Here is a 27359-nt window from a genome sequence, read left to right as displayed (position 1 = left end):
TTGTGCCATTATGCTCAAGATTCGAGGGAGAAAGTGCCATTGTCCCTTGGCCCCCAGTTGTCCAGAGCGGGACAGGGTTCCTTGATTGATAGGCCCCCCAGATTATAGTGATGGAAGGAGATTCTCCAAAGACCCAAATGTTATCAGTGGAGGGGAATGAAAGCTGTGTGGCCAAAGAACGGATGTCTATGACATTAGACTTTACCATGGATGATCTCTGATTTCATTTCCCTCCTTCCCTCTTTTCCTTCCTTCTTTCCATCTGTCTTTAAGTCACTTTTTTTTTTTTTTTTTTTTTGAGACAGGGTTTTACTCTGTTGCCCAGGCTGGAGTGCAGTTATGTGATCACTGCTCACTGCAGCCTTGAAATCCTGGACTCAAGGGATCCTTCCACCTCAGCCTCCCAAGTAGCTAGGACCACAGGCATACCCAACATATCTAGCTAATTTTTCATTTTTCGTGATATGGGTTCTCACTGTGTTGCCCAGGCTAGTCTTGAACTCCTGGTTTCAAGTAATCTTCCTGCCTCGGCCTCCCTAGGTGCTGGGATTACAGGTGTGCACCACTGCGCCTGACCTTAAATCATCTTTTCTTTGCGGGGGGTGGGGGGATGGAGTCTCCCTCTGTCACTCAGGCTGGGGTGCAGTGGCACAGTCTTGGCTCACTGCATCCCTCCATCTCCTGGGTTCAAGCAATTCTTCTGCCTCAGCCTCCTGAGTAGCTGGGATTACAGGCATGGGCCACCATGCCCAGCTAATTTTTGTATTTTTGCTAGAGATGGGGTTTCATCATGTTGGCCAGGCTGGTCTCAAACTCCTGACCTCAAATGATCTTCCTGCCTTGGCCTTCCAAAGTGCGGGGATTGCAGGCATGAGCCACCATGCCCGGTCTCTAAAATCACTTTTTATCGAAGGAATATATATGTGTGATTTTAAAAGATCTAATAATATCAAAAGGCTTTTAAAAGAAAATAGCAGTCCCCTATTCCAAGTTCTGCTCCATGGAAGTAACCATTTTCTACTCTTAGCTGTTTTGTGTTTACCTCCATGTTTCTCAATAATATGCTTGCCGTGATTTTTCTTGATTTATCAGTTTTAGACATCTGTTGATGGAATTATAGGAAAATCTAAAATCCCACCCCTCACATGCTTTCTTCCCATCCTCCCAGTGTAATTATATTACAATTTTGTTAATGTAATAAACTATAGTTTCTGTTAATAGCATTGTGATCAAGAGCATGGCTCTGGGCTGAGCTCGGTGGCTCACATCTGTAATCCCAGCACTTTGGGAGGCTGAGACAGGTGGATCACCTGAGATCAGGAGTTCGAGACCAGCCTGACCAACATGGCAAAACCCCATCTCTACTAAAAATACAAAATTAGTGGGGTGTGGTGGTGCATGCCTATAATCCCAGCTACTTGGGAGGCTGAGGCAGGAGAATCGCTTGAACCCGGGAGGTGGAGGTTGCCGTAAGCCGAGATCACGCCATTGCACTGCAGCCTGGGCAGTAAGAGTGAAACTCCGACTCAAACAAACAAACACAAAAGAGCATGGCTGTGGGAATCTGACTAAGGTGGGCTCTTATCAGGCTTTGATGTCTGCTTTGCCCAAGCTCACTTAGGCAAATTACTTAATTTTTTCGTTTTCAGTTTTCTCACTTGTAAAACTGGGATAATAATTGCACCCTTCTCATAAGGTAGTTGTGAGGATTAAATTGGATAATACATATAAAATATGAAGCACAGTGCCTGGCATGTGGTAAGTACTCAGATGTTAGCTATTATTTTCTATTTCTACTGGCTTGGACTAGACTATTTTAACCTCCTTTAAGCAACCAGCCAAGGGATGGAGGAAGAGTCTGGGAACTCTCTGGTTTGGGCAAGGTTTGCTCCTCCTCATTATGCTGACTTTTGTTTTTTCCTGTTTCTTTCTCGTTTTCTTGATGATCCAGGTTCCTCAACCAGTGGAGGGTCCCAGGGGTGAGAGGAGGGCCTACAGATAGAGCCAGGGTGAAAACCTGAGTAACCTTTGCTAGTCCTGACTCAGCCAGTACTGATCTTACACTGGCAGTGGGTCAGGGTTCATATTTTGGCATCTCTCTCTGGGCATCTTTCCTCTTCTTTTTTAGACCTCATGACCAAGGCAGCTGGTGTCCCCTGCTGCTCTGGTTTCTTTAAGTAATATATAAGTTTTATCTTTCCTTAGAATATTTGCATTTTTTTATCCTCTCTCTCTCTTTTTCTTTTTTTGGATTTATCTTGTCCAGAGAGGTTCTCTCAACACCTGGGTGGACTCAGAATTTTTTTTTATCAGCTGCAATCTGAAGACTTGTCTTTATCACGGAATAGGTGACATTCCTTTAGGACCTCAGAAGCTCAAGTAGTTTAATACCAAGTCTTTCCAGAGCCTCACTCTCTTATTTTTTAAACTAGAACTGTGATTTTTTGAAGCCTTACCATGAGCTTCATATAATTTTTTATGAACAGCTTTATTGAGATATAATTCATGTACCCCATTTAAAGTATATAATTCATTGGTTTTTAGTATATTCACAGAGTTGTGCAATCATCAATAAATCAATTTTAGAACATTTTCCTTACCTTATAAAGAAATCCTGATCCATTAGCAGTCACTCCCCATTTCCCCCCAACCTCCCTCAGCCCTAGGCAGCCACCAGTCTACTTTTTTTCCCTGTGGATTTACCTGTTCTGGATATTTCATATGAATGTAATCATTGGTATATGATCCTTTGTGACCGGCTTCTTTTATTAGAATGATGTTTTCAAGATTCATCCATGTTGTAATGTGAATCAGTACTTCATTCCTTTTTATGGCTGAATAATATTCCATTATTTAGATGTATTACAACAGTGTTCGTCATGGATAAATGTTGGTGGACATTTGGGTTCTTTCTGCTTTTTGGCTATTCTGTATAATGCTGCTACGAACTTTGGTGTACAAGTTTTTGTGTGGAAATATATTTTCATTTCTCTTGGAGAGGAATACCTAGGAGTGGAATTGCTGGGTCAGAATATTTGCATTTTAAAAGAGGATTCATCTGGAGCCATTGCTGCTTACTCCAGAGGAATGAATGTATTCTAAAACATGGAAGTGCTGGTTCTGTGACATCTGAGTGTAGGGGAAACTGCTGGGCAGAGGAGCCTTTCAAGTTTGGTGGCTGCCTGTTCCTTCTACTCATGAAACTTGCCCTACACTCAGCCCATAAATTTCTCCTCACACCATCCCATCTCTCCCATTTATTGCCAGGTTCTTACTTTCAGGAGCATTGCAGCTGATGTCAACAAGCCTGCCAGGAATTTGGGGAATGCTGGGCTTTGCCAGAGAAGGAAGGATCTCCTCTGAGCGAGGAGAGTTACCTCATCATCAGGCATTTGGCGCTAACATTTGCCCATAGTTCTCCAGGGTGGAGGGGGGTGTGCACCCAGATGGTTTCGGTTCCAGACACGTGTGCTCAGAGAGGTGGGATGAGCTTCCTTGCCTGCTAGTAATTATGGCGCATGCCTCTTTGGGTCAAGGTGCAGAGTCTTATGAAATACCTTTGTTTTCCAGGGGTTGGAAAGGTTCAGTTGCGGAAATAGGTATGTGCCAGGAAGGCTTGTGGCCCAGATTTAAGCCTGGCCAGCAGAGGCAGGAAGCAGAGGAGAGAATATAGGGAAGGAAGGGGATGAGGAAGGAAGGAAGAAAAGGGACATAGTTTTCTTGGGTCTGGGGGCACAGAAGCAAAAATCACTAAGCAGGTAGTCAGAGCCTAGAGAGGGCAGAGTCACTCCCTTTGATGCAGAGGGGGCACTGAGGAACTTGCCCTTTCATTCCAGGTTTGCTGGTCGCTAGGTAGGTGTCCTAGAGAGAGACTGGCTCAGCAAGTGGGTGTCTCCTTCAGAGCTGGTTCAGGAGCTCACTTCCCTCTACGGACACACAGTCACTGCTCGGCCCCATTGTTTTCCTTTGTTAAGGCTCCAAGTAATGAGAAGGGCTGCCTCATGTAGGGTGCCACCTCAAATCCTTTTTCTCATTTCACCTCACAGTAACCCTGGTCAGCCCTCTACATAGTGCCTGTCCAGCCCATGCCTCTGGGTAGGCAGCCACATAAAAAGCAAACTCCTGTTTTGTTGGCTAATATGGGGAGGAAGAAAGGGAGTGAATCTTTGTGTCCTATTCCACAAAGGGCCATCTCTGGCTTAGGCAGCACTGCAGAAGGCAGGACCATGTACCTGAGACTGATGAGCTGAGTCGGGTGCGAGCCTCACTCAAGGAGAGGGTAGGCACCCACCTATCCCATCCGGCTCTCTTCTTTGACTTTGTGGGGCATCCTTCATCCTGATCACTTGGGTGCCATTGTTACAAGGGGCTAACTGTTCATATTTTTCTTGGAGGTTTTTTTTTTTTGACACGGAGTCTCGCTCTGTCACCAGGCTGGAGTGCATGGCCCGATCTCAGCTCACTGCAACTTCCACCTCCCAGGTTCAAGCGATTCTTCTGCCTCAGCCTCCCGAGTAGCTGGAGCTACAGGCATGTGCCACCATGCCCAGCTAATTTTTGTATTTTTAGTAGAGACGGGATTTTATCCTGTTGGCCAGGATGGTCTCAATCTCTTAACCTCGTGATCCGCCTGCCTCCCTAAGTGCTGGGATTACAGGCGTGAGCCACCGCGCCTGGCCTCCCATTTTTCAACATGGGGAAACCGAGGTGACTGCTCCTCCAGCAACTTGAAAGGCCATGTACACTTGGGGTGGGAAAGTGGATGGGATTGAGGGACAAAGTGAGGAAAGAATGGGATACAGGGTGAAGATGAATCAAGGTTGCTGGTTTCCAGCTCGGGGACAATCTACTTCCTTTGCTTCCTCTTAGAAAGAATACTTGACTCCTACCCAGTCCTAGTGACCCCTGTAAAACCTGGGGAGTGAGAGCTGGGGCAATGCAGGCTTTTCCCTATTCACATGAGCCTGTGGTGTGAGAACTCTGCGCCTCTCTCCTTATCTCTCTGGGGCCTCCCTGTTTATCTCCTTATCTCTGCTATGGCGTCTTGATCTCTAACCCCTCAGCTATGTGTTTACCCCCTCCCTGCTTTGAGGGGTGAGTCACAGCCGGAGATTTGTTTGAACAGAGTGGTGAGGCTGCCTATAATTTGAAGGTAGCTGGGCTTCTCCCAGAGATGTTTATGAGGTTAGAGGCTGCTTACCTTATGATTAGCACTGCTCCTTTTTCCCTAGAGAAGAAGGCCTCACTTCTCATCTTGCCTTTCAGAGTCCCCAGTGGAGACCCCCCTGCCAGATATTTTTGGGGTGTTCCTAAAACTCCCTGGAGCCTGCTCACAATCCTGAGGAAATGTGAGCCTGCTCCAGAAAACAATGAAGTGCACCAAGCAGAGAGGAGCCCCAGGATTTGCTCCTTGACTCTAGGTTGGGGGTGCAGGCCGAGGTCTGTGGCCTTGTTGACTAAGATGCATTCTCCGGTTGTGGAGGATGAGGTGCCAGAGAGAGAGAGCACTGGGTTTTTCATCAGCTCCATTAGACAATTTACTTCATCCACGCTTTTCCTTTGCAGACTTTACAGAGCTACTTGGGAAAGTAATGCTGCTTCATCCTTGTGAAGAGATTTGTGGTTTGCAAATCACTTTTACATCATTCTGTCATATCTACCTAACCTTTCTAAAATGTCGGTGGTGGTATTATCACCCTCATTTTACAGACAGAAAACTGAGACCCAGAGAGATTGAGTCATTTGCTCAAGGATTAATGGTCATCATCCTGCCTCTGACTTCAAGTTTAGTACTTTGTTTTGAGACAGAGTCTCGCTGTGTCACCTGGGTTGGAGTGCAGTGGCATGGTCTTGGCTCTCTGCTGCCTTGACCTTACAGGCTCACTTGATCCTCTTACCTCAGCTTCCCTAGTAGCTGGGAGTACAGGTGTGCACCACCACACCAGGCTAATTTTTGTACTTTTTGTAGAGACAGGGTCTCCTTATGTTGCCCAGGCTGGTCTCAAACTCCTGGACTCAGGCGATCTGCCTGCGTGGGCCTCCCAAAGTGCTGGGATTACAGGCTTGAGCCAACATGCCTAGCCAAGTTTAGTACTTTTTCTTTCCTTCTCTTTATATGTTTTATTACATAAGTGTCACAGGGCTCACTGCACCTCTCTCCTTATCTCCCTGGGGCCTGCGCCTCCCAGGCTCAAGCGATTCTCTGGCCTCAGCCTCCCAGGCAACTGGGATTACAGGCTCCCACCACCACACCTGACCAGTGTTTTATATTTTTAGTAGAGACGGGGTTTCACCATGTTGGCCAGGCTGGCCTTGAACTCCTTACTTCAGGTGATCCACCTGCCTTGGCCTCCCGAAGTGCTGGGATTATAGGCGTGAGCCACTGCCTGGCCCAAATAGCTTTTTTTTTTTTTTTTTTTTTTTTTTTGAGATGGAGTCTCACTCTGTCGCCCAGGCTGGAGTGCAATGGTGTAATCTTTGCTCACTGCTTCCAACCCTTGGGTTCAAGCGATTCTCCCGCCTCGGCTTCCTGAGTAGCTGGGGTTACAAGCATGCACCACCAGGCCCAGCTAATTTTTATATTTTCAGTGGAGACAGGTTTTCACCATGTTGACCAGGTTGGTCTCAAACTCCAGACCTCAAGTGATCTGCCCGCGTTGGCCTTCCAAAGTGCTGGGATTACAGGCGTGAGCCACCGCACCCGGCCCCAGCTTGCTTTTTTATTTAACATTTATTTTGAGATTTATTCATGTCAATGCATGTTGCATAGTTCATTTGTTTTCACAGCTGAATAGTGGTTCATTGTACTAATATGTCAGGGTTTATTCATTCATTTTCTAATTAGCCAGGCATGGTGGTGCACGCCTGTAGTCCAGCTACTTAGGAAGCTGAGGTGAGAGGATCAATTGAGCCTGGGAGGTCAAGGCTACAGTGAGGCATGATCATGTCACTGCACTCCAGCCTGGGTGACACAGTGAGACCCTGTCTCAAAAATAATGAGGATATATAGTTTCAAAATTCGTTTTCTTGTCCGTGGGCCATCTGGGTGGTTTCTGGTATTTTGTCATTGCATGCAATGCTGCTGTGAACATACTTCTACATGTCTTATCTTTATATTTCTATAAATGTAATGAAATCCTCCCAAAATAGCTCATTAGCATTTTAATTTGCATTTTCCTTATACTGGTGAGGTTGAGCATCTTTACCATTCCATTAGCCACTTGTATTTTTTTTTAGAGTTGCCTTCTTAGTTTTGCTCAATTTTTCCTTGACCTTCCTCTGCTACTTTTGTGTTTCTGCTTTTTTCAGTTTTCCATACTGCTTCTCTAAACTGAAGAGCTGGAGTTTCTCAAAGGGAATTGGGAAAATCCCTGAACATATCACCTGGAACTCATGCAACACATATTTTTTTGAGAACCTATTCTAGACCAGGCGTTGTGCTAAATAAGCTATCCATGTCTTCAAGGAGCTTGATTTTATTAGGGGAGATGAATAAATAGTTACAAAAGAATGGGCTCCTTGTTAAAGTGCGGGATATGTAGGTTGCAGTAGGTGCTCTGACTGAGAGAGAAGTGCTGGGATAGGACCCTCAAAGAGGAGATGCCTTGAAGGCTGAGCAGGAATTCTCCAAGGAGGCAAGGGAGGAGAGGATACCCTGGTCGGAGAAAGCAACATGTGCACCTCTGGGGAGGTGGGAGCACGTATTGCACTGGAAGACCCGTTAGCAGAAACAGACTTGGATTTGGATGCCTTCTACGATTGGATCAGGAAAAAGTTGGGGACAGTTAGAGTGCAGGGTACATTGGGGTACTGGAGGGAGTCAAAATATTTTATGTGGTATAGACTGTGATAGTCCTGATCGTAAGGGGACTCTAATACCATAATAAGGAGTTTTTGATTTTTTGTTTTTAAAAACATTTAATAATAACATATATACAGAAACATACATACATCACAAATGTACAGTCAAGTAATTTTCACAAACTAGACACATTCCTGTAAGCAGCACCCAGATCAAGAAACAAATCATTACGGGCACTACAGAAGCCCCCTCCTGTCCCCTTCTAATTACCACCTACCTTCACCCTCAAGGGTAACCACTGTCCTGACTTCCAAAGTGCATATTACATTAGTTTTGCTTATTTTTGTGCTTTTTATATAAGTGGAATCATATAGTGTACTTTTGCATCTGGATTCTTTTGCTTAACGTCTTTGTGAGATTTACTGATGTTGCATGTACAGTGCTTCATTCTTTTTCATTGTTGTACGAAGTTCCATTGTATGAATATATTGCAACTTATTCTACTCTTGGTGAACATGTGGGTAATTTCTAGTTTGAGGCTATTATGAAAAATGCTACTGTGAATTTTCTAGTATACATGTTTTTATGGGAAACATATGTATGTGCCAGGGCAAAGGGAAAGCCTCCTCTTCACCCTTGGAAGTTTTGCTGAAAATCACTGACAAAAGATAGATTAATAGGAAAAAAGGGCTGGGCGTAGTGGCTCACACCTGTAATCCCAGCACTTTGGGAAGCTGAGGCGGGTGGATTACCTGAGGTCAGGAGTTCAAGAGCAGCCCGGCCAACATGGTGAAACCCCGTCTCTACTAAAAATATAAAAATTAGCTGGGCGTGGTGGCACACACCTGTAATCCCAGCTGCTTGGGAGGCTGAGGCAGGAGAATTGTTTGAGCCTGGGAGGTGGAGGTTGCAGTGAGCTGAGATCGTGCCACTGCACTCCAGCCTGGCCGACAGAGCAAGAGAGGCTCTGTCTCAAAAAAAAAAGGAAAAAAGGCATACACATTTATTTGATCATATTTTTAGGTGACATGGGAACCTTTAGAATGAAGACCCAAATGTGCAGAGGAAACCGTCCATTCTTTTTTAATTTTCAATTTTTATTATTTTTAGAAGCTAGCCTTACTGAATCAGAAGCAGGCCATTCTTAGATTTCAAATAGTATAGACAGCTGTGTAGAAATATGATTGGACAAAAAGGGTATGATCTAATGCTAAGAGACTAAGTGGGAAACCCAGCAAGGCCTGTCTGTCTAGATTCTTCTTGGCCTCTCTAAGCATTCCTTCTGGGTATGAGGCAGGACCCTCTCTGGAATGGGGGTCTTGTGACTTAAAATCAAGCAAGGTGGGTCAGAGAATTTTTTTGGTTTTTTTAAATTTTAGATGGAATCTTACTTTTGTCACCCAGGCTGGAGTGCAATGGCACGATCTTGGCTCACTGCAACCTCCACCTCCCAGGTTCAAGCGATTCTCCTGCCTCAGCCTCCCAAGTAGCTGGGACTACAGGCACCTGCTACCATGCCTGGCTAATTTTTTCATTTTTAGTAGAGACGAGGTTTCACCATGTTGGCCAGTCTGGTCTCGAACTCCTGACCTCATGATCCGCCCATGCCTCCCAAAGTGCTGGGATTACAGGCATGAGCCACCATGCCCAGCCAGATAATTTATTTATAGCTAGTTTTTAACAGAAAGAGAGGTGGAAAGTCAGAGTAATAATTTTAGGTTTTATGGTTGGCTTTGGGGAAAAGGGGTTCTGGTTTCTATGACCTGCCTTGAGAAGAGAGATTCTAGTTTCTATGGCTAGCCTTGGGACGGCGAGGGGAGGAATGAAAGGCCAGAAAAGAGGTCAGGAGAAAGTGAGAGAAAACTTTTTTCTTCCAAGGCCTTCATTTTGGGGTATCATATTCTGAGATCCTACATTTGTGTTTCTGTTGGGTAGAGTAACTAGTGGTGGAATTGCTGTGCCTTAGAGTACTTTTGTGTTCATCTTTGGTTGATGCTTCTGAATTTTCCAGCGATTGTGATACTGTGCAGTCCCAGCATCAGTGTCTCAGTGTCGGTTGTTCCACATCTGCTGAACACTTGGTATTTTTTTTTTTATCCATTTCGTGTTAGTCATTCTGATAGGTATGTTGTGGCATTGTTTTGTGGTTTTAGTTTCCAGTTCTTTGATAATGCCTGATTAAGTTGAACCCCTTGTCATATGTTTGTTGACTGTTTAGGTATCCTCATGATGATATATCTGTTGGCGTCTTGTGCCTGTTTTTCTATTGGTCTGCATGTCTGGCTGTCTGTCTCTCTTTTTTTCTTTAAGTAAACATTTTATTTTGAAATACTTTTAAATTTACAGAAAAGTTGCAAAGATAGTACAGAGAACTCTTGTATACCCTTCATCCAGTTTTCCCACAATGTGAACATCTTCGGTCACCATGGCACGTTTGTCATATGAAGAAATTAATGTTGGTACAATGCCGTTCACAAAATTGTAGACTATTTGGGTTTCACTACTTTTCCCACTAGTATCTTTTTTCTGTTCCAGGGTTCAGTCCAGGATCCCATGTTAGTCATTTTGTTTAGTAGAATTCTTTATATATTCTGGACATCTTTTGTCAGTTATACATATAGTGAATTTCTTCTGCTCTGTGGGTTGCCATGCACTCTTATTATTATTATTATTATTATTATTATTATTGAGACAGAGTCTTCCTCTGTTGTCCAGGTTGAAGTGCAGTCGTACAGTCTTGGCTCACTGCAACCTCCACTTCCCGGGTTCAAGCGATTCTCCTGTCTCAGCCTCCTGAGTAGCTGGGACTACAGACACGTGCCACCACGCCCGGCTAATTTTTGTATTTTTAGTAGAGACAGGGTTTCACCATGTTGGCCAGGCTGGTCTCGAACTCCTGACCTCGTGATCCACCCACCTTGGCCTCCCAAAGTGTTGGGACTGTGAACCACTGTGCGTGGCCTCCCCCCCTTTTTTTTTTTGAGACAGAGTCTCACTCTGTTGTCCAGACTGGAGTGCAGTAACACGATCTTGGCTCATTGCAACCTCTGCCTCCAGAGTTCAAGCGATCCTCCTACCTCAGCCTCCTGAGTAGCTGGGACTACAGGCGTGTGCCACCACTCCAGGGTAATTTTTGTATTTTTGGTAAAGATGGGATTTCAGCATGTTGGCCAGGCTGGTCTCAAACTCCTGACCTCAGGTGATCCACCCACCTCGGCCTCCCAAAGTGCTGGGATTACAGGTGTGAACCACCACACGAGCCCTCTCAGCAGTGTATTTTGATGAATAAAAGTTCTAAATATTAAGGCCGGGCATGGTGGCTCACACCTGTAATCCCAGCACTTTGGGAGGCCAAGGTGGGTGGATCACATGAGGTCAGGAGTTCCAGACCAGCCTGGCCAACATGGCGAAACTGTGTCTCGTCTCTATCAAAAATACAAAAACTTAGCCAGATACGGTGGTGCATGCCTGTAATCCCAGCTACTCAGGAGGCTGAGGTAGGAGGATCACTTGAACTGGGGAGTCAGAGGGTGTGGTGAGCCAAGATCGTGCCATTGCATTCCAGCCTGGGTAACAGAATGAGACTCCCTCTCAAAAAAGAAAAAAAAATTATAAGGCATACACTAACATTTTAATAGTGGCTGTTTCTGGGTGGCAGGATTATAAATGCTTATTTTCTTCATTATATTCTTTTTGTCCCTGAAAGTACTTGAAGGAATATGAATTCCTTTTTTTTTTTTTTTAAGAAAAATATAATTATAGGTCGGGCATGGTGGCTCACACCTGTAATCCCAGCACTTTGGGAGGCCGAGGCAGGCAGATCATGAGGTTGGGAGTTTGAGACCAGCCTGGCCAACATAGTGAAACCCTGTCTCTACTGAAAATACAAAAATTAGCTGGGTGTGGTGGCAGGTGCCTGTAATCCCAGCTACTCGGGAAGCTGAGGCAGGAGAATCGTTTGAACCTGGGAGGCAGAGGTTGCAGTGAGCCGAGATGGTGCCATTGCACTCTAGTCTGGGTTACAGGGTGAGACTCCGTCTCAAAAAAAAAAAAAAAAAAAAAAAGATAATTGTAGATTCACACGCAGTTATAAGAAATAATAGAATTCCCGTGTATCCTTTATTCCATTTTTTCCAGTGGTAAAATCTTGCAAAACTATGGTACTCTATCACAACCAGGATATTGGCATTGATACAGTCAAGCTATGGAACATTTCCATCACCATAAGGACCCCTCATGTTGCGCTTTGAGAGCCACACCCACTTCCCTCCTGCCCCTACTTTCTTCTTAACTCCTAGTAACCACCAATCTTTTTCCCATTTCTATAACTTTGTTATTTAAAAAATGTTACACAAGTGAAATTATACAGCATGTAAACTTTTGTGATTGGCTTTTTTCACTCAACAAAATCGCTGCAGAGTGTTGTTGCATGTATCAGTAGTTTGATCCGTTTTGTTGCTGAGTGCTATTCCACAATAACGGATGTACCACAGTTTGTTTAACCATTCCTCTACTGAAGGCATCTGGGTCGTTTCTAGTTTTTGGCTGTTACAAATAAAGCTGCTTTTTCCCTTTCCTTTTACCTTTCCCCTTCCCTTCCCTTTCCCTTTCCCTTTTCCCCTTCCTTTCCCCTCTCCCTCCCCGTCTCCTCCCTTCCCCCCCCCCCACTCCTCTCCTCATGGTCCTACTCTGTAGCCCAGGCTGGAGTGCTGTGGTGTGATCACAGCTTACTACAGCCTCAACCTTGCCAGCTCAAGTAATCCTCCCACCTCAGCCTCCTGCGTTTCTGGGACAACAGGCACACAACACCATGCCTAGATAAGAAAAAAAAACATGCTTTTTTGAAGAGAGGGGGCAACTTTCTTGCCCAGTCTAGTCTCAAGCTCCTGGCCTCAAGCAATCCTCCCACCTTGGCCTCCCAAAATGCTGAGATTACTGGCTGGGCACAGTGATTCACGCCTGTAATCCCAGCACTTTGGGAGGCCAAGGAAGGTGGATTACTTGAGGTCAGGAGTTCGAGACCAGCCTGACCAACATGGTGAAACCCCCTCTATACTAACGTATGGAAATTAGCCAGGTGTTGTGATGGGAGCTTGTAATCCCAGTTACTGGGGAGGCTGAGATAGGAGAATTGCTTGAACCCGGGAGGCAGAGGTTGCAGTGAGCCGAGATTGCGTCACTGCACTCCAGCCTGGGCGACAGAAAGATAATTCGTCTCAAAAACAAAACAAAGTGCTGAAATTACAGATGTGAGCTATGATGCCTGGTTCTGTTTTTCATTTATCTGTTTTCTTTTTCCTGCCTTCCTGTGGATTAATTGAGCACTTTTTAAGATTCCATTTTTATTCATTTGTAATGTTTTTGAGTGTTATATGTTTGTATAGACTTTTTAGTGGTTGCTCTAGGTATTATACATTATGTGTATATAGGTTATCACAGTCTACTGGTGTTGGCATTTTACTAGTTTGAGTGAAGAAGAGAAACCTTTCCTTCCTTTATATCCCTTTACCGTCTCCCATTTATGATACTAGATATTTAATAGTATAATATTATCATATTTAAATATTTTCTCTGCATACATTTAGAACCACATCAGACATTGTTATACTTTTTGCTTTAATCATCAAATGTAACTTAGAAAACCTAAGAGGGGCTTTCCAGCCCCGGCCCCAGCCCCTACAGCCACCAAGATGTTGATGCCTAAGAAGAATTGGATTGCCATTTATGAACTCCTTTTTAAGGAGGGAGTCATGGTGGCCAAGAAGGATGTCCACATGCCTAAGCACCTGGAGCTGGCAGACAAGGATGTGCCCAACCTTCATGTCCTGAAGGCCATGCAGTCTCCCAAGTCCCGAGGCTACGTGAAGGAACAGTTTACCTGGAGACATTTCTACTGGTACCTTACCGATGAGGGCGTCCAGTATCTCTGTGATTACCTTCATCTGCCCCGGAGATTGTGCCTGCCACCCTACGCTGCAGCCACCAGAGACTGGAAGTCCTCAGCCTAAAGGTCTGGAGGGTGAGCGACCTGCAAAACTCACAAGAAGGGAAGCCCACGGAGATACCTACAGGCGGAGTGCTGTGCCCCCTGGTGCCGACAAGAAGGCTGAGGCTGGGGCTGGGTCAGCAACGGAATTCCAGTTTAAAGGTGGATTTGGTTGTGGACGTGGTCAGCCACCTCAGTAAAATTGGAGAGGATTATTTTGCATTGAATAAACTTATAGCCAAAAAAAATTAAAAAAAAAAAGAAAAGAAAAGAAAAAGAAAACCTGAGAGGGGAAGGAAATCTTGTTGTATTTACCCATCTTTTTTCTACTCATGTTTCTTTCTTCTCAATATTTCAAGTTTCCGTTTTTTTTTTTTAAATCATTTTCTTTCTGTTTAGAGAACTTTTTCAGCCATTCTTTTAGTGTAGGTCTGCTGGTGGGAAATTCTCCTAGTTTTCCTTCATCTGAGAATGTCTTGATTTCCCCTTCATTGCTGAAGGATATTTGTCTTTGTTATAGGATTCTGAATTGAAAGTTCTTTTCTTTCAGCATTTGAAAAATAGTATGCCACTTCCTTCTACCCTCTGACATTTCCGATGAGAAATCTGCCATTATTCACATTGTTTTCCCCTCAAAGGGTATTTTTCTCTGGTTTCAAGATTTTTTTTTTTTTTTTTTTTTTTTTTTTTTTTTTTTTTTGAGGCGGAGTCTCGCTCCGTCGCCCAGGCTGGAGTGCAGTGGCGCGATCTCGGCTCACTGCAAGCTCCGCCTCCCGGGTTCCCGCCATTCTCCTGCCTCAGCCTCCCGAGTAGCTGGGACTACAGGCGCTGCCACCACGCCCGGCTAATTTTTTTGTATTTTTAGTGGAGACGGGGTTTCATTGTGTTAGCCAGGATGGTCTCGATCTCCTGACCTCGTGATCCTCCCGTCTCGGCCTCCCAAAGTGCTGGGATTACAGGCTTGAGCCACCGCGCCCGGCCGGTTTCAAGATTTTTTCTTTGTCTTTAGTTATCAGAAATTTAATTATGATCTGTCATGGCATGAATTTCATGTTTGCTGTGTTTGAAGTTTGCTTGGCTACTTGAATCTACAGGTTTGTGTGTTTTGCCAAATTTTGAAAGGTTTTGGTCATTATTTCTTTGAGAACATTTTTAACTCACCCTCTTTCTTCTCTCTACCTGGAATTCTGATGGCTGGACGGAATCATCTCTCAGTGCCCCAACCCAGCCTAGTTGTCTATGCTCTTCCAATTGGAATTGCCTGGGTTTACGAAACAGACCAGACTGGACCTTTGTTAGCTAATAACCCCTTTGTTCTGACTGAAGGATGCCCTGCCTTTTCCCAGCCTGCCTCCAGGTATGGGGAGATAGTGTTCTTTTTTTTTTTTTTTTTTTCCCCCCTCTTTGAGATGGAGTCTCGCTCTGTTGCCCAGGCTGGAGTGCAGTGGTGTGATCTTGGCTCCCTGGAACCTCCACCTCCCAGGTTCAAGTGATTCTCCTGCATCAGCCTCCCTAGTAGCTGGGATTACAGGTGCCTGCCACCACACCCGGCTGAGTTTTATATTTTTAATAGAGATGGGGTTTCACCATGTTGGCCAGGCTAGTCTCAAACTCCTGACCTCAGGTGATCCACCCACCTTGGCCTCCCAAAGTGCTAGGTTTACTGGCGTGAACCATCGCACCCGGCTGAAAGAGCGTTTTAATAAAAGTGCGGGTGTATCCTGGGAAGAAAGAATTGTCAGCCATTCTGGCTATTTTGAAATCATTTCCTCTTCTTTCTTTTGTAATATTTTCTTGACCTAGATGTCGTAGAGCATTCTCTGTGCATTCAGAAAATACCTTTGCGAAGCGCTGTGGCATACAACAGCTCTGGAGGAGTTAACAGAAGGGGTAATTCTTCACAGAACACAAATAACTGAGAGGCAGATGCCATGGGAGGCCTTGTGACGCTGTGGGAGCTCCAGGAGGGGAAGACGTGTTTCCCACAGGATGCAGGGTAGCATCTTGGAAGATGAGGCATTTGAACATGAACTTGAGGAACTTGCAGATGCCCTAGGTGAAAATGGGAAGAATGGATATTTAAGGCACAGGAAATGATGGGAGCAAAGACACTGAAGTTAGAAACCATCGAATGTATTGGATAGGGCACTGAGAGATGGTAGCAAGAGGTGTGAGTTTACCCACACTGTGGAGGGCCTTGTATGCCACTCTAAGGATGTGGCTTTTATCTCATAGGAATTAAGTGTTTTCATAAAACCAGCTACTTTGTTAGGGTTGGGAAGGTTTAAGGGCCATTGTGACAGTGTCTTCTGTCTTTCCTACTTTTGGATTCACTTCAAGAAGTGGGAGGATGCTGATGTTTCAGTGCTACCCTCCTGTTTGGCAGAGAGTAACCTCCATACATTTTCTCATTTTCTTTCTTTCTTTATTATTTTTTTTGAGATGGCATCTTGCTCTGTTGTCCAGGCTGGAGTGCAGTAGTGTGATATCAGTTCACTGTAGCCTCCCCCTCCCTGGTTCAAGCGATTCTCCTGCCTCAGCCTCCTGAGCAGCTGGGATTACAGGCGCCCACCACCATGCCTGGCTAATTTTTTTTGTATTTTTAGTAGAGATGGGGTTTCATCATGTTGGCCAGGCTGGTCTCGAACTCCTGACCTCAGGTGATCCTTCCACCTCAGCCTCCCAAAATGCTGGGATTATAGGCATGAGCCACCACACCTGGCAACATTTTCAAGTAATATTCAACAAAAAAACCCTCAGCTGGGGGCCGGGCACAGTAGTGGCTCATGCCTGTAATCCCAGCACTTTGGGAGGCCGAGGCAGGAGGATCACAAAGTCAGGAGGTCAAGACCAGCCTGGCCAACGTGGTGAAACCCCGTGTCTACTAAAAATACAAAAATTAGCCAGGTGTGGTATTGTGTGCCTGTAATCCCAGCTACTTGGGAGGCTGAGGCAGGAGAATTGCTTGAGCCCAGGAGGCGGAGGCTGCAGTGAGCTGAGATCGTGTCACTGCACTCCAGCCTGGGAGACAAGAGCAAGACTCCATCTCAAACAAACAAACAAACAAACAACCCTCAGTTGGATGGTAATATACCCATTTTACAGATAAAAACACCAAGAGTTAAGTATCTCACCAAAGACTGATTTCTTCTCTGCCAAGTTGGAAGGTTATCTTCTCCAGACATTTGGAAGGTTAAGAGGGTTCCTTAAAACCTGTCTGTTACCGGTAAGATGTTTTGATGACCAAATGACCTTAAGATCACTTTCATTCTTGGGTAGCCCAGCACCTATTTCTCTTCATTGTCTGGGAGAGGCATATACTCCATCCTCATGCTGTCACAGAATGGAATCCAGAAGGAGCCTGAGATATACTTGGTCCAACTCCTTATTTTTCCGGTGTGAACCAGAGATCCATAGTGGCTAAGCCCCTCATTCACCTCCATGCATAGTACAGGTGATCTACTCTGCCTTGTTAGTTTTCTCTCAACGTTATCATCTTCCCAATCTATAGGCCCCTAGTTTTCCCTCCTACCACTTTTTTTCCTTTCAGGTTTTTAATTTTCCCCACAAAGTGTTGTGTTTGTTTGTTTGTTTGTTTTTGTTTTGTTTTGTTTTTGAGACGGAGTCTTACTGTGTCGCCCAGGCTGGAGTGCAGTGGTGCCATCTCAGCTCACTGCAAGCTCTGCCTCCCGGGTTCACGCACTCTCCTGCCTCAGCCTCCTGAGTAGCTGGGACTACAGGCGCCTGCCACCAAGCCCGGCTAATTTTGTTTTTGTATTTTTTAGAAGAGACGGGATTTCTCTGTGTTAGCCAGGATGGTCTCAATCTCCTGACCTCGTGATCCACCTGCCTTGGCCTCCCAAAGTGCTGGGATTATAGGCATGAGCCACCTTGCCCAGCCTTTTTTTTAAAAAACCTTCTTTGAAGCCTGGGCAACATGGCAAAACCTCATCTCTACAAAAAATACAAAAATTAGATGGGCATATTGGTGCACCTATAGTCCCAGCTACTTGGGAGGGTGGATCACTTAAGCCTGGGAGGTCGAGGCTGCAGTCACACATACACACACACACACACACACACACACACACACACACACACTTATTTGACTTATGAATGAAAACCTGCTTTATTCTTTGAAATTAGGCTGATCTCTAGATGAATACCTGTTATCTTGCCTGCTTTCACTTGGATAATTTCCGTGTGGCTCATAGAAATGGGAGTTTGAATTCAGGTATTTTCTTATAGTTTAGTTCAGGAAGAATATGCTAGTCTTATAAAGTGCATCAATAACTTGCTGGCTGGTTGTCAGGAGCAGAAATTCTGGATTGAGGATGAGCAGTCCAGGAATGACCTCTCCACAACCAGAGAAAGAAGAGTGCATGCAATGTGTTCCCTGTTGTCCAAGAACCAGGGTAGCCCTGCTGGGGCCGTACAGAGCAGTGTGCCATGTAGTCCTTGTTGTGAAAGAAAGGACTGTCAGATGGTCCCAGAGTCACCGCCCCAAACACCTGATTTTGGGCAAGGTAACGCTGCCTCCCTGGACTTGTTTTCCTAGTCTGTGAAGTGGTGATGACAAGGCCCGCTCCACAGGGCTGGCAGAAGCACGCTGTACTGGTAGCACTTTGTACCTGTAGACTGTAAAGGTGAGGGGTTATTGTTGCTGTCATTGTCATTATTAGGGCAGCGTGGACATTCTCAGGCTGACTCTCCAGGGTGAACTGACAGGAGATGAACTTGAACACATAGCCCAGAAGGTACTGCGGAATTCTGGTGGGCAAGGCCCCCTCCCCACACCAGCGCTTCCTTGCTGCTGGCCTCTTACCCTAGTACTGCCTGGAGCTGACTCTGGTGACGCGAGCGTGGGAGCCCCTCCTTTCAGCAACATCCAGCTTGCCTCAGCCTTGTGCACTGCTTTGGGGCAGGAGGAGTCCCCCACTAAAATTAAAACTAAGCTGCTATTTCTGCCAATTTTCCCTGGCCGGTGTTCTTGCTGCTGTGTGGCTTGTGTTAGAGGTTCTGAAATGAGTTTTTGGAGAGGAAAGTCAGACTAACCCTTCAAGTCTTTTGAGAAACAGGTCTTCTGCATTAGTTGAGGGGCAGGAGTTCTGGGCTTGCCATGTGATTTCTGAGCCATCTCTCTCTCTGTCTTGTCTCTCTTCGGCCAGGCGGGAAGGAAGACCTATGCCATGGTGTCCGGCCACTCCACTGGTCATTCTCTGGCTTCAGAACTGGTGGAGTCCCATGATGGACATGAGGAGATCATTAAGGTAAGCTTAGTTCACCTCCAACTTTTCTCCCTGTCCTCTTCCTCCCTGCACGTATGTGAGAGGGAGCAGTTGATGTTGTTGCCAAAGGGAGCTTGTGGTTTGATGGAAGGAACCAGACCTGAGCTGCTAGTTCCTGGCAATCTCCTAGAAACATCTTAATTAATACCAGGAGACTACAGTCTGCCTGTTAGCAACTTTGGTGCGGCCTGGCCCCAGAAAAGGGGCCGTACTGGATGACCTTACTAGGGGCCTATCCACTGACCATGTTTTGCTGCTGGAGGTTGTGGAGACAGGTAGGAGGTGTGTTTATGGAACTTATTATTTTCCTATAATGGGTTCATCCTGATGGAACTTATTTATTTATTTATATGTTTTTAGTTTTGTAGAGACAATCTCACCTTGTTGCCTGAGCTGGTCTCCAACTCCTGGGCTCAAGCAATCGTCCTGCCTCAGCCTCCCAAAATGCTGGTATTATAGGTGTGCACCACCCCACCTGGCTGATGGAACTTTTTTTTTTTTTTTTTTTGAGACGGAGTCTTGCTATGTTGCCCGGGCTGGAGTGCAGTGGCCGGATCTCAGCTCACTGCAAGCTCCGCCTCCTGGGTTTACGCCATTCTCCTGCCTCAGCCTCCCAAGTAGCTGGGACTACAGACGCCCGCCACCTCGCCCGGCTAGTTTTTTGTATTTTTAGTAGAGACGGGGTTTCACCGGGTTAGCCAGGATAGTCTCGATCTCCTGACCTCGTGATCCACCCGTCTCGGCCTCCCAAAGTGCTAGGATTACAGGCTTGAGCCACCGCGCCCAGCTGGAACTTATTTTTTTAAAAATAAAATGATTTTTGTTATTTCTCTCTCTCTTTTTTTTAATAAGACAGCTTTTCGAGATATAAATCCCATACCATATGATTGACTCAGTTACAGTACAGTTATGTGCTACATAACAACATTTCGGTCTGTGATGGACTGCGTAGACAACAGTGGTCCCATAAGATTATTATACTCCATTTTCACTGTATTTTTTCTAGGTTTGATACATTACCATTGTGTGATAATCACCTACAGTATTCAGTACACTAACATGCTGTGCAGGTTTGTCTGTAGCCTGGGAGCAATCGGGTACACCGTACAACCTAGGGGTGTAGGAGGCCATGCCGTCTAGGTTTGTGTGTGTACACTCTGTGATGTTTGTACAAGGATGAAATCGCCTAATGATGCATCCCTCAGAATGTGTTGCTATGATTAAGTGATGCATGACTGTGTATATGTGAGTGTTTATGCCAATATAGCTATGGAGCATTTAGCTAAATTTACTGCATGAGGGTAAATTTCCAGAAGTAGAATTGATAGACCAAAAGGTAAATATATTTTTAGGTCTTCTGATCCGAATCACCACATTCCACCCAGTAAATTGGCGGTAACAATTTATCCTCCCACCAGCACTATATGAAGCTGCCTATTTTTGTATAGTTAATTTAATTTGAGGTTTCTTAACTAAATAGTGTTCTTATTTCAGGTGTACTTGAAGGGGAGGTCTGGAGACAAGATGATTCATGAGAAGAATATTAACCAGCTGAAGAGTGAGGTCCAGTACATCCAGGAGGTGGGCACCCCTTCCCTCTCACGCAGTGCCTAGGTCATTTCTCTAAATCTCACATTTTTTTTGGCTGTCTTCCTTTGTGGATTCTGGTTTTTCCGCTTCTTTTTCCTCTATGCCTCTGAAATGCCGCCATCCCCTCCCGTGTGTCAGATATATAACTTTCGACCCTTCATACGTGATCCATTAATCCACGGATACTTAAGTACTATGTGCCTAGCACTGTCCCCAGCCACCTATCGAAAATTACCAGCCAACTTTTCACAGCATTTCTTCACTCCCTTCCTGGCTCATGTTTCTCATGGGCACTTATGCCCATATAACATATTACACATTTTACTTATTTGTCTTTTGTGTTGTGTGTGTCTCCCCAACAAGAATGTCAGCTGTAGCCCCACTTGACCAGGGTACCTCTCTCCATCCTACGGCCAGTAGTTAGGACAGTGCCTGACTCATAGTCCAGGCCGGGGATGGTGCACAGAGTTGGGTGAGTTGGCGTGCTCTCTTTCTCTACCCTAAAGCTCAAGTTTCTTCCCTTCCCCTCCCAGGCCAGGAACTGCCTACAGAAGCTCCGGGAGGATATAAGTAGCAAGCTTGACAGGGACCTAGGAGATTCTCTCCATCGACAGGAGATACAGGTAATAGGAAACGGTCCATGGTTGGGTCCCCACCGAGGAAGTGGGGTTGTGCCAGGCAGTCTCATTTACCAATTACCCAGTGTGTGCTCAGTCTGGCATCTCTGCCAGGAATGGAGAAAATAGAGGTGATGCTGGCTTCTCTGGAGCACTCACAATCTGGTTAGGACTCTCCAGCCGATGAGCACTTACATTTACACATGTCAGCTTAAGCATAAGTACACCTGCTCCTGAAACACTGTACAGAAATTGAACTTACACAAATTAAATATCATCAGTTGTTAGCAAAGCCTCTTATCTATAAGGATTCTGTGATCAAGCTTCCTGTAATAATGGAATTTTATAAAGCAGACAATCACCTGTAAATCCACACTTCTCATAAGCTGATCTTGCTTAGTTTGGGTGGCACCTGTAGTGTGAATTGAAGTCCGTGCCCTAGCCTGTTATTAATCTTCTATATAGTTATGTCTAACCTGGGATGGGAAGCTCCTCAAGGTTAGGAGTTCACCCCACCCCCATCCCGTGTCTGTATCCTCACCCTCCCTCTCTCCCCAGGTCTGGGATGTAGAAGGCATCAGTAAATGTTTGTTAGACTGAACAGATTGGATAAGTCTTTCCTGGGATGGATAATCCTGGGATCCTGCTTTTCAGTTTTTCCAAAACTCGAGGATAGAAATGCCCTTGGGAGAACAGAACTGTCTCTTTGTGACTTCGCCCTCATCCTTTAGATTCTGAGTTGTATCTTTGATTTGCATTTTGGTTCGGGCAGGGTGTCTTGCTCCAGCAGCAGCCCCTGCCTTCGTTCCCTTGAGGGGAACAGCGGCCCAGCAGCTGGTGCAAGGAAAGTTCTTTGTCTTGTACATGCACTTGTGTGGTGGAACATTTCCTAATTTTTGCTTTGGCTGAAGGCAGGCCTTTCAGTGCCTGAGCTCACATCTGGCTGGTGGGAGCTCCTTTGTCAGGTGGCAGAAGAACCTAATGTGCACAGAGACTGGCCCAAAGTCCAGCCCCCTTGTTTGCACAAACCAGCTGTCATATGATGAATAATCAGGCTTTGGGTCAGAAATAATTTAAAAAGGCTTCCCTTTGTAATTTTTGCTTTGTCAAACTTTGCCAGGATCCCTGGGGGCAAGGGAAACTCTTTGTTTGTGTCAGGCAGCTGCACTTATTCCCTGGCTAAGAAGAATGGACTACACATACTTTTCTATCTGCTGAAAGGTTTTAGCCTGAGGTTTTTTCATCCTCCCTATAAGGCTAGGGTGTTCCCTTTCAAGGCCACACACATTTCTCCACCCCCTCTTGTTTCTGTTTTCTCTGGGAACACTAGGAATCTTTTTTTCTTTCCCTTCCTTCCCTCTTCCTCTTTTCTTTTCTTAATTCCTTCCTTTTTCTCCCTCCCTGTCTTTTTCTCTCTCCCTGCCTCCCTTTCACCTTCCTCTCTCTCTCCCTGTCTTTCTCTAAGATTTGAGTGTTAGGAGAATAATGTTCAAAGTTGGTTGCTTTCATCTGTTTTAACTCCCAATTTTATTTTTCTTTGAACAGGTGGTGCTAGAAAAGCCAAATGGCTTTAGTCAGAGTCCCACGGCCCTGTACAGCAGCCCACCTGAGGTGGGTAACAGAGGACACAACGGTGGCTCTGCTTAGCCAGGGGCAGGATTGCCTCCTCCCCATCCTTTTGTTTATTGCTTTCTCTCTCTCTCTCTCATTAAATACAAGAGTAGTAGTTGACATAAAAATTCAAACAACAGAGAAATATAAAGAGTGGAAATTCTCCTTCCCCAATCTCACTCCTTACAAGTATCCACTGTTAACAGATTGAAGTGGGTGGATCTTTCTAGGGCAGTGCTTCTCAGCCTCAGCTGCTCATTGGAATGGCCTTGCAAGCTTTAAAGGATATGATGCCTGGGTCCCATCCCTAGAGCTTGTCATTTCATTGTTCCAATAGGTGGCCTGGGCATCAGGACTTTTAAGAGCTCTTCAGGTGATACTAATGTTTAGCTAAAGTTGAGTGCCAGTATTCTAGAATATTTTTATATACATAGACAACCATATTTAAACATCATGTATATGTTATATACATACCATATATACATGATAAATATATGTATATAATATATATGTGCTTTTCTCAACTATAGGATGGTAAATACATTTTTCTTTGCTTGCTTTTTTTTTTTTAACTAAAGAGTATATTATAACCTTCTTTCCATGTCAGTATATAATAAATCTACCTCATTCTTTTGAATAACTACATAGTATTTCCTTCCATGGCTGTACTTGATCAATTGACTGATTGACTGACAGAGTCTTACTCTGTCACCCAGGATGCAGTGCAGTGGTGTGATCTTGGCTCACTGCAACCTCCGCCTCCTGGGTTCAAGCAATTCTCGTGCCTCAGCCTCCTGAGTAGCTGGGACTACAGGCATGAGCCACCACGCCTGGCTAATGTTTGTATTTTTAGTAGAGATGGGGTTTCACCATGTTGGCCAAGCTGGTCTCGAACTCCTGACCTCAGGTGATCCACCCACCTCGGCCTCCCAAAGTGTTAGGATTACAGGCATGAGCCACTGCACCCGGCCACCATGACTGTATTTTTAAAAAGTGTGTTATTATGTTTTTTTGTGATTATATAATACAAAACATTCATACTGTAGAAAATTTGGAAAATTCAGAAACACAGAAAAGTGAAAGAAGAAAAAAATGTCGCTTGTAATCTACTCAGAGAAAAACCACAGTGAAATTTCATCTTTCCCTGAATGCAAATATATATTTATAATATTCACATTGTACAGTATGTGGCATGTCTTTATAATTTTTTTTTTTGTTTGTTTCTTTAGTTGGGTATGTTTTGGCATTTGGTGTTTTTGGCCCTCAGGTATAGGTTGAATCAGACCCACCCATTAGTTCATGGCACATCGTCCTCGTGGGTCCTGTCAAGTCCTCTCACTGGTTTTAGTTTTTTTTTTTGGTTTTTTTGCCTCTCCACCTCCTGCAAGAGGCACTCACTCTAATGAATTCAATATATGGCTTTAAATATGTCTGTAAAATGTTTCAATATACGTGATGAACTTGTGCTATATCTTCTTCAAGCAGTCCTCCCACCTCAGCCTACCCAGTAGCTTGTTCTTATTTTCCCTGGTACCATGTTTTTTAGGATCTATCTAAATTGCTGTATTAAAATCTAGTTCATTGCTTCTGCCTCTACGTGTAGTTTTATAACTTACTTTTTTGCTTCATATTATATCACATGATGAAATAATATTTTCATGAAAGTTTTCCATGCCATTAAACAGCCTTATGAGAACACTCTTTGAAATAAGTGCATAATAGTTGTGTTCCAGGAGCCTTTTAAAACATTTTCACCTGCCCATTGGCTCAGGTGAGGATTTAGGGAAATTGACTGGATAACTTATGACATCTAGATTTGGAATGCTGTGATTCTTAACCACTTGCTTTAGATGTGAAGCTTGGACTTTCTCCTTCTTTTGAATCACCATATTTGGCAAATACATTGTTGGCAACAAATTACAATAACACCTGGTAATATCTGTTTGGCCTCTTTCTTCTCACAAGCTCAAAGCTGTACCGGATGTTATCTTACCTGGTTTTGAGGCAGCCTGTAAGGCAGGGTGTGGTAGGGAGTGTACTTACTGCCTCACAGATAAAGAAATGAAGGCCCACAGGACTTCATTTCTTCATTGTCACCCACAGGATGATAATGCAGAGACTGGGACCCTGTCTCCCTCCTCCCAGCCGAGAGCTCTGAGCTCTGGTTTGAAGGCGTTGCTGCTTCCCACTGTGCAAGATTGGGAGAGATTTTTCTGTCAAACTCACAGGGAGTTCGTAATCGAAGTGTCTGGTGCCTGTGCAGCAGAGACGGGGGCGAGACCCTACGTGTTAGCTCATCCCTAACCACCAGCCCACGGTTGGGTGTGTCTGGGAGAGACTGAGCAGTTACCTCGATGAGACACCGTTTTCCACATCGAATCAGATTCCTTTGGCATGCTTTTGCCATAAACCTGTCCATCCATCAGTAACCCTTTATATGCTGCTCTCCGTGCCAAAAGCTGAGAATGGTAAAGGATGTGCTTTTGGACCACTCCCTTTGTGATGGGTGCGACATAGTCCCTGTCCTGTGGGAACTGTAGTCCAAAGGGGAACATGGTCTCTGCTCTCAGAGAGTTGTAGGCGGATAGAGGGAAATAGGACACACACGTAGAGACAGCAGCCACATAGTCGCCAAGAAATCAATCAGTGGATACATAAGTGAAATACTACTGAGCATGTCCTAAAATAATTGGGTGTTTTGAGGCTAGCAGGGTTCTTTAGGGTATGAAAGGACAATGTTTCATTGAATAACTCAGAATTCCTGGCTGCCTAAGGTAACTCTCCCCTTGTGTGACGACAGTTCTTTTGTGAGGGTGGTCTGGACGAGATGGTCCAAACCAGTGTGTGCCTGGGAGGGGACTTTTATTGCTGAGTCAGAAACTTGATGGCTTCCTCTTCCCTTCCTTGCTCTGGCTGTAGGTGGACACCTGTATAAATGAGGATGTTGAGAGCTTGAGGAAGACTGTGCAGGACTTACTGGCCAAGCTTCAGGAGGCCGAGCGGCAACACCAGTCAGACCGTGTGGCTTTTGAGGTGAGATTTGGGATTTGGGGAGAAGGTACCCTAAGGGATGGGCTACTGAACACAGGTGCCAGTGATGTCTCAGCTTGGACTTCCTGTCTCTCTGGCTGAGTGCCACAAACTGGAAAACAAGACTGTGAAGCCTGGAACGCTTGTCTGCTTCTCCCTCTCCTGGACGTTTATACTGTTTACTGTCCAAGGCCGGCCCATAGTTCAAAGGTCAGCTTGGGATTCTCTGTTCTGATGAATTTGAGGGTGGTGCCCATCTGGGGCAGCCAGTGATTCAGAAGTCATTTCTGTCTGTGTCGTGGTAAGAATCCCTGGGCTCTTGAGACTCTGTGCAGGCAAGGACTGCTGTTGGCATGTCACCCCCGCGTCCCTAGTGTCTGGCGCAATACCTGGTATTAGATAGGTGCTTCATAAACGTGGACTGGATGAGTGACTAAATCTGTGTTGTTGTAGAAAGAACTGCACCCATCGAGTTGGAGGATTTGGGCTCTAGACTCAGCTTTGCAGAGCTTTGTGGTCTAGAATGAGTATCTTTTTTTCACTCTGCCACCAAGCTGGAGTGCAGTGGCACAATCTTGGCTCACTGCAAGTTTCGCCTCCCAGGTTCAAGTGATTCTCCTGCCTCAGCCTCCCAAGTAGCTGGGATTACAGGCACGTGCCACCATGCCCAGCTAATTTTTGTGTTTTTATTAGAGACGGGGTTTCACCATGTTGGCCAGGCTGGTCTCGATCTCCTGACCTTGTGATCCACCTGCCTCAGCCTCCCAAAGTGCTGGGATTACAGGCGTGAGCCACCGTGCCCGGCCTGGAATGAGTATATTAATTACTGTTATAGTACAGAAGTCTATAAATGGAGAGTAAAGCCCCCTACTATATGTGAGGTCTTCCATGTTTTCTAGAAAATTCTTTGAGTATAAAACAAGGTACATGGGCAGTTTCCTTCCTCCCTTCCTCCCTTCTCTTCCCTTCCCTTCCCTTCCCTCCCCTTCCCTCCCCTTCCCTCCCCTCCCCTCCCCTCCCCTCCCCTCCCTTCCTTTCCTTTCCTTTCTTGACAGGGTCCCACTCTGTTGCCAGGCTTGAGTGCAGTGGCCCAATCTTGGCTCAATGCAACCTTCCTTCCCCTCCCCTCCCCTCCCCTCCCCTCCCCTCCCCTCCCTTCCTTTCCTTTCCTTTCTTGACAGGGTCCCACTCTGTTGCCAGGCTTGAGTGCAGTGGCACAATCTTGGCTCAATGCAACCTCCACCTCCCAGACTCAAGCCATCTCCCACCTCAGCCTCCTGAGTAGTTGGGACAACAGGTGCACACCACCATGCTTGTCTAATTTTTGTGCCTTTTGTAGAGACAGGGTCTTGTCATGTTGTCCAGGCTGGTCTCAAACTCCTAGGCTCAAGCAGTCTGCGTGCCTTGGCCTCCCAAAGTGTGGGGATTACAGGCAT

General features: G+C 45.3%; 1 protein-coding gene and 1 pseudogene across 6 annotated transcripts in view; both read left to right on the top strand.

Annotated features, from left to right (window-relative positions):
• Positions 1–27359, top strand: part of LOC105497854 (tuftelin 1) — a 44630-nt gene that overhangs the window by 3468 nt on the left and 13803 nt on the right. For 2 of the 6 annotated variants that reach the window (XM_011769346.2, XM_011769348.2), the window contains exons 2-6: positions 18956–19057; positions 20570–20656; positions 21199–21288; positions 22828–22893; positions 25813–25926. In XM_011769346.2, the coding sequence (XP_011767648.2) occupies positions 18956–19057; positions 20570–20656; positions 21199–21288; positions 22828–22893; positions 25813–25926 (459 nt within the window). Of the gene's footprint in view, positions 1–17924; positions 18239–18469; positions 18545–18955; positions 19058–20569; positions 20657–21198; positions 21289–22827; positions 22894–25812; positions 25927–27359 lie in introns of those variants that run through there. The other 4 variants (XM_011769351.3, XM_011769345.3, XM_011769347.3 and 1 more) reach the window with 4 other exon arrangements.
• Positions 12466–14458, top strand: LOC112429487 (small ribosomal subunit protein eS10-like; annotated as a pseudogene).

Source organism: Macaca nemestrina, chromosome 1 (genome assembly GCF_043159975.1).
Source record: "Macaca nemestrina isolate mMacNem1 chromosome 1, mMacNem.hap1, whole genome shotgun sequence".
NCBI classification, from domain to species: domain Eukaryota; kingdom Metazoa; phylum Chordata; class Mammalia; order Primates; family Cercopithecidae; genus Macaca; species Macaca nemestrina.
This window is presented reverse-complemented; position numbering and strand designations above follow the sequence as displayed.